This window comes from Eulemur rufifrons, chromosome 24 (genome assembly GCF_041146395.1).
Source record: "Eulemur rufifrons isolate Redbay chromosome 24, OSU_ERuf_1, whole genome shotgun sequence".
Lineage (NCBI taxonomy): Eukaryota > Metazoa > Chordata > Mammalia > Primates > Lemuridae > Eulemur > Eulemur rufifrons.
In genome coordinates, this window is record NC_091006.1 from 20,520,966 (window position 1) to 20,537,725 (window position 16,760).

Consider the following 16,760-nt stretch of genomic DNA (forward strand, 5'->3'; position numbering starts at 1 on the left):
TCAACCCCAGTCGCTATCGGCGCTGCCCTGGCCACTTGCACAGCGCGTAACAGCTGCAAAGTCACCGTTGTCCCTGCTCGGGGACTTTTCTCATCACAGTGAGTCACAGGGCTTTCCAGTAACAAGCATCCCGGACCCTCCGGTGTTTTGGGGGCGTCCCTGTACGCACGTGGTGGCACACAGGCACCGGCAAACGGGCAGCGCCGCCGCACGCAGAGGACGAGGGCCGCCCTGGGGGTGGCCCCGCGGGTTCCTTCCCCTCGCCCCTGCTCGGGTGCCCCGGCTCCCGGCTCCGCACGTGCAAAGCCAGCCCCAGATGCCCAAGGAGCCAGAGAAACCAAACAGCGAGGCGGATGAATCAAGTTTGTCGGTATAGGATGATTTATTAGGGGGGCTCACGGATAGAAGCGTGGTCTTAGGCAGACGAGGAGGTCTCTGCCCCGCAGCCCCCTGACCCGGGCTTGTATCGGGGACATGAGTCCACGAGCTCTGGAAGCAACGTGTGGGTGGCTCAGAGGATGCGGCTGGTGTCACCGTGCACCAGCATCAAGGGTTGTTCTGGAGGAAAAGTGAATAGGTTTCACTAGATAGAGTACATCAACTTACTAGACATTTTGGAGGCATTTCCGGACTCATAACTAGCATTTAAAATAAATGCTAAAAAAGTCCCCTCACTCCTATTGCTTCAAAAGCAGCTAGTCTCACTTAAAAGGAACTCATTTCAGAAACGAATGCACTTTGAGGTATTAGCGACGGAACACTCTAAACCTGCTAGGGACTCGATAAACCTGCTAGGAAACCTTGTATTTTTAAAGGCAAAATTTATTAATCCAAAGGAATGAGGCAAATTTTTTTTTTTTTTTTGAGACAGAGTCTCACTCTGTTGCCCAGGCTAGAGTGAGTGCCGTGGTGTCAGCCTAGCTCACAGCAACCTCAAACTCCTGAGCTCAAGGGATCCTCCTGTCTCAGCCTCCCGAGTAGCTGAGACTACAGGCATGCACCACCATGCCCGGCTAATTTTTTCTATATATATTTTTAGCTGTCCATATAATTTCTTTGTATTTTTAGTAGAGATGGGGTCTCGCTCTTGCTCAGGCTGGTCTCGAACTCCTGAGTTCAAACGATCCGCCCACCTCGGCCTCCCAGAGTGCTAGGATTACAGGCGTGAGCCACCGCGCCCGGCCCAAATTTTTTTTTTTTAAATCACAAAGTTATATACATTTGATTGCAGATGGAGGCTGCTTCTCATATAGGCAACTCTGTGCATGTTCCAGGGGAGGAATGATGCAATTTTACCTAGAGTTATTTTGAAAAGGCACTTACTATACATGAAACACTAGAGATGTAGCCGGCCAGCTACGGAAGATGCAGTCACAATGCATTGAAGCTGTTAATCCATCATTAGCTTCTCTTGGTTTACCTGATGTTTACATATCACCTAGCAAGGCCTTAAGGGTCTAGATTTCAGAACTGTTAAGTTTCGAATTGCAAACATTCTAATGTCTGGGAAGAGAAAGCTCAGTCAATGCCAGGTTGGTTTTGGGCAATCAGGGGCACTGTGAGGACACGGAATCCCTAGGTGACCAGTGAGCATGCCAGAACAAAGCACGGGGGTCAGAAAGAAAAATGAGACTCAAATACAAACATTTATCTGTCTTCAGGTTTGCCCAAACTTGGCCCTTTTCTGGTATGTCCTTACTGACCAAAGCAGGGAGCAGGTATGGTTTGTTTTTAAAATACTGTTTCTTTCCTTTTCTTTTTTTAGACAGGGTTTCACTGTGTTGCCTGGGCTAGAGTGCAGTGGCATCATCATAGCTCACAGCAACCTGACACTCCTGGGCTCAAGTGATCCTCCTGCCTCAGCCTCCCGAGCAGCTGGGACTACAGGCGTGTGCCGCCACGCTGGGCTGATTCTTCTACATTTTGTAAAGACGGGGGTCTCACTCTTGCTCAGGCTGGTCTTGAACTCCTGGCCTCAAGTGATCTTCCCCTCTTCAGTCTCCCAAAGTGCTAAGATTACAGGTGTTGAGCCACCGTGCCAGGGCTAAAATATAGTTTGTTGATGAAGATTTCAAAAAGGTTTTTATTTAAACCTGTAAATTTGAAGCAAATATCTGTTCTTATAATGAATATTTGCTATGAAGTGAAAGAAATGGTTTTTTTCTTTTTGTTGTTTAATATTGGAAGGAATCACAGCACGATTATCTCATATCTCTCTTTTTCCCAGGCAACCATTCCCAGAGTCCTTTTGTCTTTGTGTTATTTTTTCTTTCTTTGCAGCAGCAGCAGCAGCAATTTTTACACATAGTTCTTGAGAGGGACAAGTGCAAGCCACTGACCCTGTATGCAAATCCAAAGTCCCTATGTGACAGGCAAGAGGAGTGGCGTAAATAGGAGGCAGAATTTTTACAGTGGCCAAATAACCAATGAGTGCAGTCTGTGGGATTTGTTTCTCAGTTTGCACCCCGAAAATACGAGGTTCCCATAGTTGAATGAATTTATGTCTGTAAAGTTCCAGAATTACCAGAACATCCGTGTAACCTTTTAATCCGGCTTTTGAGCCTGGAACCACATTGAGGGGCAGTATATCACTTTAGCCAGTATCTACATGACAATAGGAGAAATCATGAGATACTTAATTTGCACTGGTTGTCTAAAAAATTTACATTAACGTCAATTTAGATACGGTTAAAAAAATAATTATTCGGGGTAGATAATTCAGTTTATATTTTTAAAGTATTATCTGTAGCCAGATTCCCCATAACTTTTTGTGCTTTAAACTTTATAATTTTTTTAAAAAGTTCACTTTGTAAATGTACCTTGTTCTTTAAGTTTTCCAGTGAGTATAAAAGAGCATGTCATTCGTGTCTTCGTTTGGTTTGTAATGATCTCATTTTATTTAAATGCTCTTTAATTTAGAAGAGGAGGTTGATTCTTCTTGTATCTCACTATGGATAGGAATTATTGGAGCCACCCATTTAAAGATTTTATTTGCGTAAATAATGACCATAAAAATTTGAGGATAAGAATAACATGTTTACCGCTCTCTTTTGTACTCGTAATTAGCCTATAATCCAGCATCTTTGCTGCTGAGGAGGAGAACAATCTCTAGCTGATGGTGTTTAGGATACTTAATCTTCAAATTTTTCAAGGAGTTTTAGCTTGGAAAGAGAACATCAATCTTTTTCTTGCCTTCTCTGAGGGATTGGCTTCTTTGGCTTCAGTAAGTTTGGGTTTGTCTTCTCTTCAGCTTTCCTCAGATGAGCTTCCTCTTCGGAGTGTCCTTCTGGGGAAATATCTGTGAGGAGGAAGGCGACCGTGTGGCCAGTAAAATGGCTGGAAGTGAAAACGGTGGTTGCACCTTGGAGGAAAGAAAGGTCTAATTGGAAGCCTAACGTAGATTCTGGGTCTTCTTGGTGGAAAAACATGGAAAGGACACTTGGGTGTCCTTGTGATGGGCTGGACCCTTGTTATTGGACTCCTCGTGACGGGCGGAGGAGGGGTGAGTGTGAAGATCTGGCAGTCCGTATGGTCTAGGTCATTCTGTGAGCCTCCAGGAGGGGTGAATGCCTCTTGTCCTGTGGGGAGGAAAATACAAGTCAGGAAACAGATCTGGTACAGAAGCAGAAGGGAGGTAGATATTCAGGGTGATGGCAGGGAAGAAAAATGGGAAGAGAGAATGAGAGATGCCTCAAAGCATGTGTGAAAACATCGCTAAAGTTTGATAAAATGAGACACAGACACACCTTTGACCCAGCATTTCAACTCTGGGGAATTTATCCAAGAGAAATGAATGTTTATGTCTACAGGAAGTTCAAGGATGCTCATAGCAGCCTTATTCATAATAGCAAAAACTTGAGAACAATCCAAGTTTCCATCAGTAGGTAAATGGATGAACAAACTGTGTATTCATACAGTGACATAGCATTCAGCAATGACAAAAAAGAGCTACTAATACCGACAACAACATGGATGAAGCCTGTTAGGGACAGGTGCAGGCTGGCAGTGCTAACCACAGGAAAAGAGGAGAGGGGCAAAAATGAGGAGGCCAATGAGCATTTAGAACCAAACCCGCAACAGCAGGAACTTGAGGTTGGGGACTTTTCCGGGCAAGGAGCATGCACAGAAACCAGAGGCTCATGTCCAAAGGTAACCTTTTCCCCATTAACATACATTAGCATAATGAAATCACACCCACCAGCACCATGACAAATCCCACAGATGTTATGTTGAGCAAAAGAAATTAGACACGAAAGAGTTACATACTGTAAGATTCCATTTATATGAAGTTCAAGAACAAGCAAAACTGAACTATGGTTAAAAAAAGTCAAAATAATATTCAGCTTAGGGTTAGGGTAGGTGTTATTTAGTTGAAAGAGCAACTAGGGAACTCTTTAGAAACGTTCTATATCTTGATCTGGGCCGGGCGCAGAGGTTCACGCCTGTAATCCTAGCACTCTGGGAGGCCGAGGTGGGAGGATCGCTCGTCAGGAGTTCGAGACCAGCCTGAGCAAGAGTGAGACCCCCATCTCTACTAAAAAATAGAAAGAAATTAGCTGGACAAGTAAAAACATATAGAAAAAAAAATTATCCAGGCATGGTGGCACATGCCTGTAGTCCCAGCGACTCGGGAGGCTGGGGCAGAAGGATTGCTTGAGCCCAGGAGTTTGACGTTGCTGTGAGCTAGGCTGACACCACGGCACTCTAGCCTGGGCAACAGAGCAAGACTCTGTTTCAAAAAAACAAAACAAAACAAAATAAACCCATTTTGACATTTTACTAACAGATCAGCTGAGCTAGGCCTTGAGCTCTGCCATTCAGTTAACTGTGCTCCAGCTATTAAAAACCAACCAACCACTCACCCCTTGTGTCTATCTCATCTCTTAAAACCTGAGCCTCTTCTGCTAGGCAGGTTTTTTCTGACTCTGGAATGTCCAGTAGTGTTCGGTAATCTCTTCTCCTGGGAATTTCCAAGGGCTCAAGATCAAGGTCCAAACTTGCTGCAGTCACCTACTCAAGAATGTGGGTAGGACCATAGGACCATGTAAAACCACATTCTTCCAGCAAACTAGACACATGGGGATTATATCAGGTCACTGGCTGGCGAGCACAAGTGTTCTAAAATGTGGGACCATAAAGATTGATTTGGGAACCTGTCACATCTTACAAAGTTATACAGTAAAAAGTAAAACAAAACAAAACAAAACAAAAAACTGAACAAAGTTAAGTGAGGCCCCACACCTGAGTAAGTAGGTTGATGCCATTCATGGTTTGTTTATCCTTGCTCTGCCCTCTTCCCGCTGTCTTCCAAACCTTTGCTCTCTCCTCAAAGCCCCTGAAAAATGCTCACTGTTTTTCATTCATCTGAAGAATTCACTTGGAAATTCTCTCTACCTTTCTAAGCAGATTACTTGGCTTCATATTTCAGAAAGAAAACTGAGGCGATCTGACACGAACTTCTTTGGTTCCTATTTTCTCTCTTTAAAGGCTACACACTTACTGACCCCACTTCTCCCCCTGCCCCCACCGCCTGTTTAATCCACTTGACTCAGCCTCTGTCTCCTCCACTCCCGGAAAGCTACTTTGGCAAATGTCATCCATGGTCCTGGGCGGTGGACCAGGGTGTTCTAGAAGCCTAGAGCACGGCTTCCTGCGCTCTCTGCCCGGCTAACTCCTGTCTAGATTTCGAGTCTCATTTTCTCAGGGAGGCCTTGCCTACCCAGAGACTGCGTGAAGGCCCTTTGCGACGAGCTCCCTAGCTCCCTGTGAGTCCACTCTCATAATCCTCATCAGTAACGTGGTTATTACTCAGTGGCTACGTTCCTGCTCCACTGAAATAGCCACGTGACCATCTCATAGACTGCTGTCTCTTCATCCCCAGCACGGTGCCTGCAAGCAGGATTGAATTGATTGAGAGAAACCTCGGTTTCTACAATTGCAAAAGGTATCAAGTTCCTACCTCTCAGGGGTAGTGTGATGATTAATATTAATAAGCAAATATGTCCGCTTAGGTAATGTACTGACATGCCACCAGAGGCACCGAATGTCCACGATGAGCGTTCCTCCGCAAGCTTAATATTAATAGGACCGAAGTGGGTCAAATATCTAAATGCAGATTCCAAACAGGCTGAGAGGCAGAACAGCTCAGTGTTCACAAGGAGGAGTTCTGGAGCCAGGCTCCCTGAGCTCTGCCACTTAATAACCGTGTGACCGGAGATGGATTCCTTAACCTCTTCCGGTCTCATTTTCCTTAATTGTAAGATGGAGAGAGTAATATTACCTATTTCATTAGCTTGTTGCAAGTCTCAGCTGAAATACAATGTGTAAAGTGCTCAGAATATATTTCCTGACCTACGGCATGCGTTTAGTAAGTGTTAGCTATTGCTATTAATCTTACATGTTATGGAAGATTCTATTAGCATGAGCCCCATTTTCTTAGGCCCATCTGGTTACATTTACACATAAAATTTGTGCACTAAGAATAGGACTAAAGGGTACAGATAGTATTAGAATAGGACCGCCACGAGGACAGTTGACTCTGTTGGTGTCTTAGTTTGTTTGTGTTGCTATAAAGAACACCTGAGGCTGTGTAATTTATGAAGAAAAGAGGTTTATTTGGCTCACGGTTCTGCAGACTGTACAAGAAGCAATGGTGCCAGCATCTGCTTTTGCTGAGGGCCGCAGGAGCATCACTCATGGCGGCAGGAGAAAGGAAGCCAGCACGTCACATGGCGAGAGAAGGGGCAAGAGACACAGGAGGGAGGTGTGAGGCTCTTTATAGTAATCAGTTTTCGCAGAGTGAGGATGTCAACAAGCCACTCATGAGGAATCCACTCCCATGACCCAAACACCTCCCTTAGGCCCTACCTTCAGCACTGGGGACCAAATTTCAACGTGACGTTTGGAGGAGACAAATAGCCAAACTATATCAGTTGGTCACTGGCTGTGTCCCCGGCACCTAGAATAGTCCCTGGCTGGCTGTGGTGCTCAGTAAACACCTGACAGATTGAATGGACGGTCAGGCACGTGCTGAATATTTTTGTGAGTATTTCATTCTAGTCCCAGAAAATTTGCAATGATTAATTTATATTGAAAATTAGAATATAATAGAAAATAGAAGGCAAAATATTGCTTGGAATTTGGATATCAATTTTAAATGGGTTTATTACAGTCTAGACATTGAAATTAGTAGCATACCAACTGCTTCAAAAATAAGTACTTTTAAAAAAAAAGGTAATGATGAAAGACTTTTTTTTTTTATATAATTACCTGTAGTCTGTGGTTATTTGGTCAGACAACAGCCGGCTTGTAGCGAACTATACTGAGTTTATGAGAAGTAAGTTTTACACTTGACATTTAACTATGCAGTTCTTTCCTTGCACGGCACGTGGACTCTTAGAAAATCTCTCGTGTTCTTCAGAGTTGAACCAGAAAGTCCTGTGATTGATTGACTCACAATAACCGCAACTCAATTCATTTTGTAGGCTCATAGAGTGGCCAGATCTCTAACTTTACAGATAAAAAATTTGGAGCCTAGAAATTGTCACACAGGCCTGTTTCAACTCTTTGCTGCAAGTCAAGTCGTTTCAGCAACGTACAGGCTACCGTGTCAGGTGCCGCAGCGGGTGCAGAGATGAGCAAGACACAGTGCTGTGCTGGAGGGGCGGGAAGCTGCGATCACTACACAGATCTGCATCCGGAGCAGAACGCAGCATGTGCAGTGGGCTGTGTAGGAGAAAGTGCCAGAACCAAAGATCGCAATTTTAAAATTATGTGTCTCAAGGAAGACTTTGTAAAGGCAACATCATAGCAACATTTAAACGTGCCTTGAAGCAGAATTGCAACAAACACAAGTGAAAGCAGGAAGAGGGAGCAGCAACAGCCGCAGCCGCTGCCATGGAAGAGAGAAGAGGGCGAGCTTGGAGAGCCACACGTGACCTTGTCTGGCAGCCCCAGATGTGTGCGAGCAGCCACAGACTGGAACCAGGGCTGCCGGGATGGAAAGAAGCTATATTTGACGGACTTCGAGGGGTTATGGGAAGAGTGAGCCCAGTTCAGAAGTCAAATCTCATGTTTCAATTGGTGTCGTTTAGATGCAAATAGAAGAAATCTCTAATCTCATTGTCACTCGTTTAGCTACATAGTTACAAAGCCTCTTGAAGAGTGGTTCATTTTCTGGAAGGAAGGTGGCAGGTGGCTAGTTCTGTTTTAGGATGCCTCTTTTAGCAGGTGTTGATTGGGGGGGCCTTGTGTTGGGATTTGGGGGGCAGTTGTCTATGATCTGTGCCCCTCATCCTCTGATTGCCAGAGTTGTGTGGAGGTCGGATAAGGGGATCTCTGGGGGTCCCTGGACCAGCTCTGACGTCCCTCCCCCTCTCCAGTCTGCCGTGAGCTTTGGGGGGTAAGTAGGGTCTGGCTGAGCCCCTGCCACCTCCTGCCCCAGGGCACGTGAGCGGGTGAAGGGCTCTCTCTGAGCCTGCTTCTCTCCTCCCTAAACCACATCTCGTTTTGGAACACAGCTGAACTGTGAAAATAAAGTTAGACCCATGGCCCGCGGGGTCTCCTTCCCCTTTCTTTCCTCCTCTTCCCTTCTCTGTCCTTTTCTTTCCTTTCCCCAGGGGTTTGCAAACCAGGCTCAGGCCACTGGTACATTTTGTAGTGGGTGAAGGAAAGAGACAGGAACAGTGGAGAAGTTGCATCTAATAGAATCCTAAAGAAAGAAACCTGTGCTTACCTCAGTAGCACTAAGACACAGCTTACTAGGTGTGATTCATTAAAGCAATGAACAGAGACGAAACACCCACCAGGTGCAAACTATTGAGCTACTGGAGCTGTAAACAGGTGGCCAGTGCTGTAATTCAAGGTGGAAACTGTTAGCTTTCTAACAATAATAACTAGTATTTGTACAGTGTTTTGAGCCTGCAGAGCTGTTCCCCACATGGTAGCTCATTTGGTCCTTCTCACTCCCACAGTGATGACTATTATGAATACTGTCACATCGCAGATGAGGACTCTGATGCTCAGAGAGGTGAAGTGTGTCTAAAGTCCCAGAGCTAGTGCTGAGACCAGGACCAAAGTCTCTGGACGATAAAACCCAGCCTTTCTCGTTAGCCACACAGGCTGAGGTCAATATTTCCCGTTTATGGGAACGTGTAATCATGGCGGCAATTTTGACTCTTCATACAACTCGTCAATTAGTGGAACCACAGTGGAATAAAAACAAAACCCTTACCTTCTGCCACGGTCGCCAGCAACCAGCAGACCAGTACCCAGGAGGAGAAGCAGTGTCTGCGAGCCATGGCTGCCACCCGGAGCAGCCACCGTGTTGAACCCAAGGTTGCTTTAAAGGGGAGCTGGTGAGTCACCTGCAGCCTGATTCAGATAATTTGCATTTGCCGTGTGGACCACAGAGATCAGGGATTGCGGTGCGAGGGCAAGAAACCAGCAGGGGAATACCAGACAGTATTTGTCAACCAGAAGCTTCCTGTAATGACAGCTGAATATATCGTTCATCTCTCCTTGCAGTGGGATTTGGACAACCATGCCCTCCCCAGCCTTTTCATCCCTCGAATCTTCTCCCATGTTAGTGTCTTCTACTCACTTGTGCGGATGGATCTTCCTCTGCAGGAGAAAGCAGCTGTCCAGAAATATTCCACACTGCTTCCCTCTGTGTCGCTTACCCACTTAGAAAAGCCACACGGAGCAGGACAGCATACTCTGCAGAGGCTTCCTGCCCCGGGCGTTTGAAGGGGCTGTTCTCTGGACCCGCACAGGTTCATGCTGCTGCTTCTCAGCGCTGCTCGTGTGCAGGAGCCGAGGGACGCAGAGTCAGAAAACTGCCTTTCCCAGGGGCCAGCAGAGTAACTGTCCAAACAAACATGAAAATCTGGGAGAGTAACTTAGTGCCTTGTCCTCCCAGGGCTCCTCTTGGTTCACCAAATTGCCTACAGGATGGACATGGTACACCTGTGCCCGGTTGGGTTCCCGAGAGAAGGACTCTGTCAGCTGCTGGAGGAATGAGGGGGGTAGTCACAGGCGATTCAGAGCATGGACCTTGGAATTAGGAAAAACTCCGATCCTGACCCTGTGCAGGCCTAGGCTAATGTGTGTGTGTCTTAGCTTTTAACAAAAGAGCTTAAAGAGTAAAAAGATAATTTTTTAAATAGAAAAAAGCTTATAGAATAAGGATATAAAGAAATAAAATATTTTTGTACAGCTGTACGTGTTTGTTTTATAAAGTTAAGTATTATGAAAGAGTCAAAAGGTTAAAAAATTTTTAATTTAAATTGATTAAATTTTAAAGTCTTTGTTTATTTTTATGTGTATATATTCACGGAGTGCAATTTTGCCATATTGAGATATCGTATTGTGGTGAAATCCAGCCCTTCAGTGCATGCGTCATTGGAGCAATGCCCATTGTACCCACCATTTTTTAATCTTTTATATCCTGTTTTTACAGTACTTTTTCTATGTTTAGATATGTTTAGATACACAAGTGATTGCCATCGCGTTGCCATTGCCCGCAGTGTTGGGTGCAGTAACGTGCTGCACCACACGCCTAGCCTGTGTAGGCTGTACCATCTGGGTTTGCGTGAGTGCACTCTGCCATGGTCACACGACCGCAAAATCACCGATGCATTTCTCAGAATGTGTCCTTGTCATTAAGTGACCCATGACTGCATTCACTTTGCTTTAGAAACTCGTGTATTCATTTACTAATTCATTCGTGGATTTATAGTCTTAGTTTAATCGACTTTTTTGTTTTGTATCCTTCTGGCTTAGCAACCTGTGAGGAAGGAGGCTCTTTCCGGCTAGCACCAGTTAGAAAAGTCCCCGGGCAGATCTCTGGTTGGCCAAGGCCGGGTCTTGTGGCTGGAAATGGGAGGGAGGGGACAGTTAAGAGAAGAAGTGGGGCCATGACAGAGATGGGCCACTGGCGACAGAGGCTGAGAAGCGCCCCTGATTTGGGACTAGTATACTGTGGTGTCACGTGACCCTCCCAGCCCCGCGGTGGATGCGATCTGCAGTGTGCGTGTTACCTAGAACGCCTGGGGACCCGCATAGGACCATCCAAGTTCCTGTGAAAAAGAAAAAAGAAAAACTTTTTATTACCCGATGGCTGAGACTGCTATAAATACAGCAATGCTTAACACCGTAGTGCTTTCCACTGGGGAGGATGGCAGGAAATAGTTGTTGGTGACTGAAGGGCTTTGTGGTTCAGCCACATCTTGGCGTGTGAACTTGTCCCAACCAAACGTGAACCGACTTGGAATTATTCACTGGTTTCAGTCTGTCCAGTGCCTGGATCTAGGCTGCCTTGAGAAAAGGTTTCCCGTATGCTGGAGTGACACGTGTTGTCACAGAAGGAACACCAGTCTAAGAAGGCTTTGTTGGACATTTTAGGGGAAGGTCCCCCATGTCCTCCTCCCCAGGTGTGCAGCCCAGAAAAGCAGAGCATCTGGCCCTTGGGAGGGTCGCTTTGGGGAAGTGAACTTTGCTCTCTCGTCACTTCATTTCATTCAACAACTAGGTATTGGGTGCCCGCTGCGTGTCGGACATTATTCCAGGGGGTAGGATACAGACAAAATACCTGCCCCGGTGGAGCTAACATTCTGGTGGGGTAGAGACAGAGAATGCACAATAAATACGACACATGAGTAAATTAGCTAATATGTTAGAATATTCTGTGATATGTGGTACAGAAAAATAAAAGATGATCAGGGTAAGGAATGCAGGGAAGTGTTGGCGTTTTAATCAGAAGATGGTATGTGAACAAGGACTGGAGAGAGGCGGGGAAGTTATCCGTGTGGCTACCCGGGGGAAGACAGTGTCAGGCAGAGGGGACGGCCAGGCACAGGCCGTGAGACAGGATGGCCACGTGCTGGACTGTGTTATAACACACAACAGCAGGGAGGCCATCGTGGCTGGGGCAGAGCGAGTCAGGGGCCGTCGCAGGAGAAGAGGTTAAAGGGGTAACAGGAGGGCAGATCGCTAATCTGAGGGACATGGGGAGCCACCGGAGGGTTCTGCAGAGAGGGGTGGCATGAGCTTACTTACATCTTTTTTTTTTTTTTTTTTTGAGACAGAGTCTTGCTTTGTTGCCCTGGCTAGAATGAGTGCTGTGGCGTCAGCCTAGCTCACAGCAACCTCAAACTCCCGGGCTTAAGCGATCCTACTGCCTCAGCCTCCTGCGTAGCTGGGACTACAGGCATGCGCCACCATGCCTGGCTAATTTTTTTTTTCTATATATATTTTAGTTGTCCAGATAATTTCTTTCTATTTTTAGTAGAGACGGGGTCTTGCTCTTGCTCAGGCTGGTCTCGAACTCCTGACCTTGAGCGATCCACCCGCCTCGGCCTCCCAGAGTGCTAGGATTACAGGCGTGAGCCACCGCGCCCGGCCCACATCTTAAAAGGACAACTTGGGCCACTGTGTGGAGAATAGATTTTGGGGGCAGACTATCGCAGCAGTCCTGTGGGGAGGGGATGGAGACTCAGGCTGGGCTGGTGGCGGTGGAGGTGTGGGAATTGGGGAGATGATGGGCACCGTTTGACGGAAGAGCTGACAGGATTTCCTGATGAATCGGAAGAGGGCGTGAGAGACCAGGGGAGCCATAGATAATACCACGGTTTTTGGTCTGAGCATTCGACCGCTGGGGTTGGGTGTGTTCGGGTGATGAGATTATGGTTGAATTTAAAAATAACGTCATGGTAATATTGTTTATTTTAAAAATAAAACTTAGGGAAATAAAAATGCCTTGTTCTGGAAGATACCTTGGCACTTTCGTGAGTAAATGCTAGGAAACTTTATAACGTATTGGAAGAGTCTGTGGAGGGCAGCTAAGGCGGGAGTAGTGAAATTGCGCAGTGGAGCGGGGAGATTTCTGCATTTGGGCAGTAACGTGGGCCTGAGAGTGTGTGGGGGATTCTTATGTCCCTTCTCATGTCTCTGCTCAGGGCGGAGAGAAAGGACGAGGTGAGGCACAGTCTCTGTCGATTCCGTGGGCTCTGGGTTCTCAGGCTTGCCCTGTTTTACCACCTGGGAGCCCCTACACAGCAGGTCCTTGAATAACGTCATTTCACTCAACCTTCGTTATGACGCTGATGAGAAAAGAACAAAGGATTCCCAGCTGGGGCTGTGTGGAGTTTGCACGTCCTCCCCGTGGAAGTTACAGAATCAAAATGGAGTTGCCAATGGTAAGAAAACCCTGACAAGTAGAGCCGGGGAGGTCAGGAAGAGACGGTTCTCACGCCTGATAACGAAAAAGTCTCTACAGATCCCACCACCTTGCAAAAGGCCATCGCAACCTTATACAAGGAAATACTTCTGCAAGGACCTCTGCCCGGCAACTGCCTGCCCAGCCTTGGTGTGGTGCCACCCTTGTTACTGATCTTTGTAGCCAAGGATAATTATTACAAAACAATTTATGTGATCTTCCTCATTTTTTCCAATAAAAACCTTCGTCTTCCTTTGCCTCCCTGAATATGCACGTGGTTTACTAGGACATGCATACTCCCATTGCAATGCGCTATTCCAAATAAATGATCTCTTCTGTTAGAGCCTCTGTTGGGTTTGGATACAATGAAAATGGTTTCTGGCAAGTAATTTACTTTTTTTTTTTTTTTTTTTTGAGACAGAGTCTTGCTCTTTTGTCCTGGCTAGAGTGCGGTGGCGCCAGCCTAGCTCACAGCAACCTCAAACTCCTGGGCTTAAGCAATCCTACTGCCTCAGCCTCCTGAGTAGCTGGGACTACAGGCATGCGCCACCATGCCTGGCTAATTTTTTCTATATATGTTTTTAGTTGTCCAGATAATTTCTTTCTATTTTTAGTAGAGACGGGGGTCTTGCTCTTGCTCAGGCTGGTCTCGAACTCCTGACCTCGAGCTATCCTCCTGCCTCGGCCTCCCAGAGTGCTAGGATTACAGGCGTGAGCCACCGCGCCTGGCCAAGTCATTTATTTTGGATGCTTACATTGAGACAATGTAAACGTCATTCTGTATTAACGGAAATGGAAGCTAGAAGCAGCCTGAGAGGGGAAACACCAAAGACTCGTGCTGGCAACGTTCAGAAAGGCTGGACTGTTCCAGCTGTCCCTCTGCAGCTTCTAGGGCCAGTCTGCAGAGCTGTTTTCACACCCTTGGGGACCCACCGGATGTCTGTCTGAGGACGGATCAGCCGCACTTGTGCTCTAATCTCCACAGTCCTGCTGGGAGAAGGCGCAGCCCTGCGGTTGGGCCTTGGAGAAGCAAAGCTGAGCTGCCTTAAGTCCGATTAGGTGAGTCCTCCTTCCGCGGCCGAAACTGCTGAAGCCGCCTGGGAGGGGCATTCCCCTCATGGGCCACGGTGAGTAATCTAGGGAAGCCTCCATTAGGGCCACCGTGAGTCAGGATGACGTGTGTCGGGGAGCATGGGGAGTGGTGGATACCCCTGAGTCAGGCTGGGGGAGGCCCAGGGCTGGCTCGGGGTGCTCTGTTGGAGGGAGTCTTTGGGGGATCTAACTGTCCTGTGGTTGGCTCTGATTTGCGGGTGGCCGGGATGACTTCTCCGCAAGGCTTTCGAGGGCATCTTCTGCTGGGATTTTTCCTAAAAGGGGTTTCAGACATCTTAGCCACACCTCCAATTTCTTCCTTTTGCAGAGCAGGAGACATAGGCCTCAAGAGGGTTCCCAAAGTCACTCCAGTGATTTAACGACACAATGGCACTAACACCCTGCTCAGAGGCAGAGTGAGGCCCACGGCACCCACAGCCCTCCTTTATCAAAGGTTTGAAACACAGGATTTGAAACCAGTGGGATAAATCAGTGTTCTCCTCTCTCCTGCCACCAATTAGCTGTGAGGCCTTGGACCAGTCGGCCTCGTTGCCTCTCAATCGCCTCATCTGCGTACTATTTATCATACTGTAAGCATCACTGTTCTGGGCATTAAACATACATTAAGGCACTTAATCCTTAAAGCAGCCCAATGAAGTAGTTATTATTGTCATCCCCATTTAGAAAACGAGAAAACTGAGGCCCAGAGAAGTTAGGTCATGTGGCTAATATGTGGCAGAGCCATGCTACAAAGCCAGGCAATTTGGTTGTAGGATTCTTGCTTTTAATCGCTGTGCTAGGTGTGCTCTGAGACCCTGGCTGTCACCTTATTGCAGTGAAAGCTCTGTGAAACTATCTTCCCGGTGCTGCAGGACAAAAGATTGGTTTGTGTAAAGTTTTCTCAAGGCAAAATAAATAAATAAAAAGAGATGGAACGGGAACAGACTAAGAGAGACTTAAGAGACATATCAACCAATTACAAGGTTTGGATTTTATTTGGGTTCTGTTTCAAATAAACTAATTGTAAAAAATAAAATAAGACAACTGGGGAAATATGAACATTGGCTGGATATTTGATAATATTAAGAGATCATTGTTAAACACTTTTAGGTGAGATAATGATATGTAGCTTTGTCTAAAAAAATAGAGTCCTTACCTTTTAGAGGTATATGCTGAAATATTTACAGATTATATGCTGTCTAGGATTTGCTTCGAAATAATCAGAGCCGGGAGTGAGTTGGGGGATGGACAGAACAAGATTGTCCCTGTTTAATAATTGTTGCAGCTATGTGACAGGTACATTGGAGTTTATTATACTCTGTACTTTTGTTTGGAACTTCTCATTACAAAAGGTTTTTAGAAATCACCTGTATAAACTTCTGTTTTATGCTCTTTGAGAAATGTCAAAAGCACCTTGGATCCACCTCAGAGCTAGTGGGAAGATCAACAGTCCACAGGGAGAGGGTGGCTGGGACGCTGTTTAGAAGAGTCAACTTCCAAGGGTGTAATTTATCTGGGGGTGACCCACGGTGCTTCGCACATGGTAGATACTCAGTAGATTCTTCCAGACTGCATGCATGCACGCATATGCATGAACAAGTATGAATGAATTTGGTCCACAGTGAGTTGCAGAACCATTCTGTCACAAGATCACGAATATGATCTATAGGCCAAATATGTAAAATGATTTTGTCTGCTTCTCAGTAGACCAAATGGTACATCTAAAGGCAGCTTTGTCTGCAATGATTATAACAAGGACAAAATACTTCTACAGTGTCCCCCCTTATTCATGTGGGCAAATGTTCATGAAAAGATTTACGAACAACAATCCTTTACTCTGCAGCTATGCCCCCCGCCCCACCTCAGAGCCCACTCTGCTCTCAGCTCTATTGCCGTCGTTTTTGCTTGCCCAGCCCAGCTCGCATCCTGATTCTTCTGATTACCTAACCCTGAGTCCCCTCTGGGAAAACCATCATTTCTCTACTCTCCTGGCTCCAGGATTGGGCTATAACCTATACCTGCCAATCATAGCATAGCATTCCTATGGCCACAGTGAGTGTTTTAGGGGTGGGCATTTGACGGAAGCCAAGTCAATCAGGCCCAGTCCAAACTAGTGCTAGAACTGTTGTATGGGTGACTGGAAAGGAGGCACACAATTTTGCTTTTGGACTTGAAATTGCGAGGAGACATACCTACATAAAGGGAGAGGCTACGTGATAAGGCAGAGTAGAGAGATTCCAGATTCTGGTAACATCGTTTGAGCTCCTGGATCCAGCTATACCTGAAGTCATATACAGTATGCTGCATGTGGTTTGCTGAAATTGATTCTGAAATATTATGAATACAGTGCCTGCTTCAGCAGCACATATACTAAAATTGGAATGATAAAGAGATGATCAGAATGGCCCTGTGCAAGGATGACATGCAAATTTGTGAAGCATTCCATATTTTT

General features: G+C 46.2%; 1 protein-coding gene and 1 non-coding gene across 3 annotated transcripts; one reads left to right on the top strand and one right to left on the bottom strand.

Annotated features, from left to right (window-relative positions):
* Positions 1–3,246: 3,246 nt before the first annotated feature.
* ODAPH (odontogenesis associated phosphoprotein) lies at positions 3,247–9,299 on the bottom strand. Of its 2 annotated transcripts, XM_069458290.1 has the most exons (3): positions 9,233–9,299; positions 3,440–3,578; positions 3,247–3,298 (listed from the first exon to the last, which is right to left on the bottom strand). In XM_069458290.1, exons 1-3 carry the CDS (start codon positions 9,297–9,299, stop codon positions 3,247–3,249), a joined length of 258 nt encoding a protein of 85 aa, XP_069314391.1. The 2 variants fall into 2 exon arrangements, with proteins under 2 accessions (XP_069314391.1, XP_069314390.1); XM_069458289.1 differs by having other exon boundaries at positions 3,247–3,578.
* Positions 9,300–16,654: 7,355 nt separating this feature from the next.
* On the top strand, positions 16,655–16,760 carry LOC138375155 (U6 spliceosomal RNA). The gene has a single exon (XR_011231417.1). It is a non-coding gene; the product is annotated as a U6 spliceosomal RNA (small nuclear RNA).

Bases quoted from the DNA above. Each gene is read 5' to 3' on its own strand.
- ODAPH (XM_069458289.1), bottom strand. From the start codon at position 9,299: ATGGCTCGCAGACACTGCTTCTCCTCCTGGGTACTGGTCTGCTGGTTG. The intron at 3,579-9,232 runs GTAAGGGTTTTG...TCCTCCCCACAG, and splicing joins GCTGGCGACCGTGGCAGAAG to GACAAGAGGCATTCACCCCT.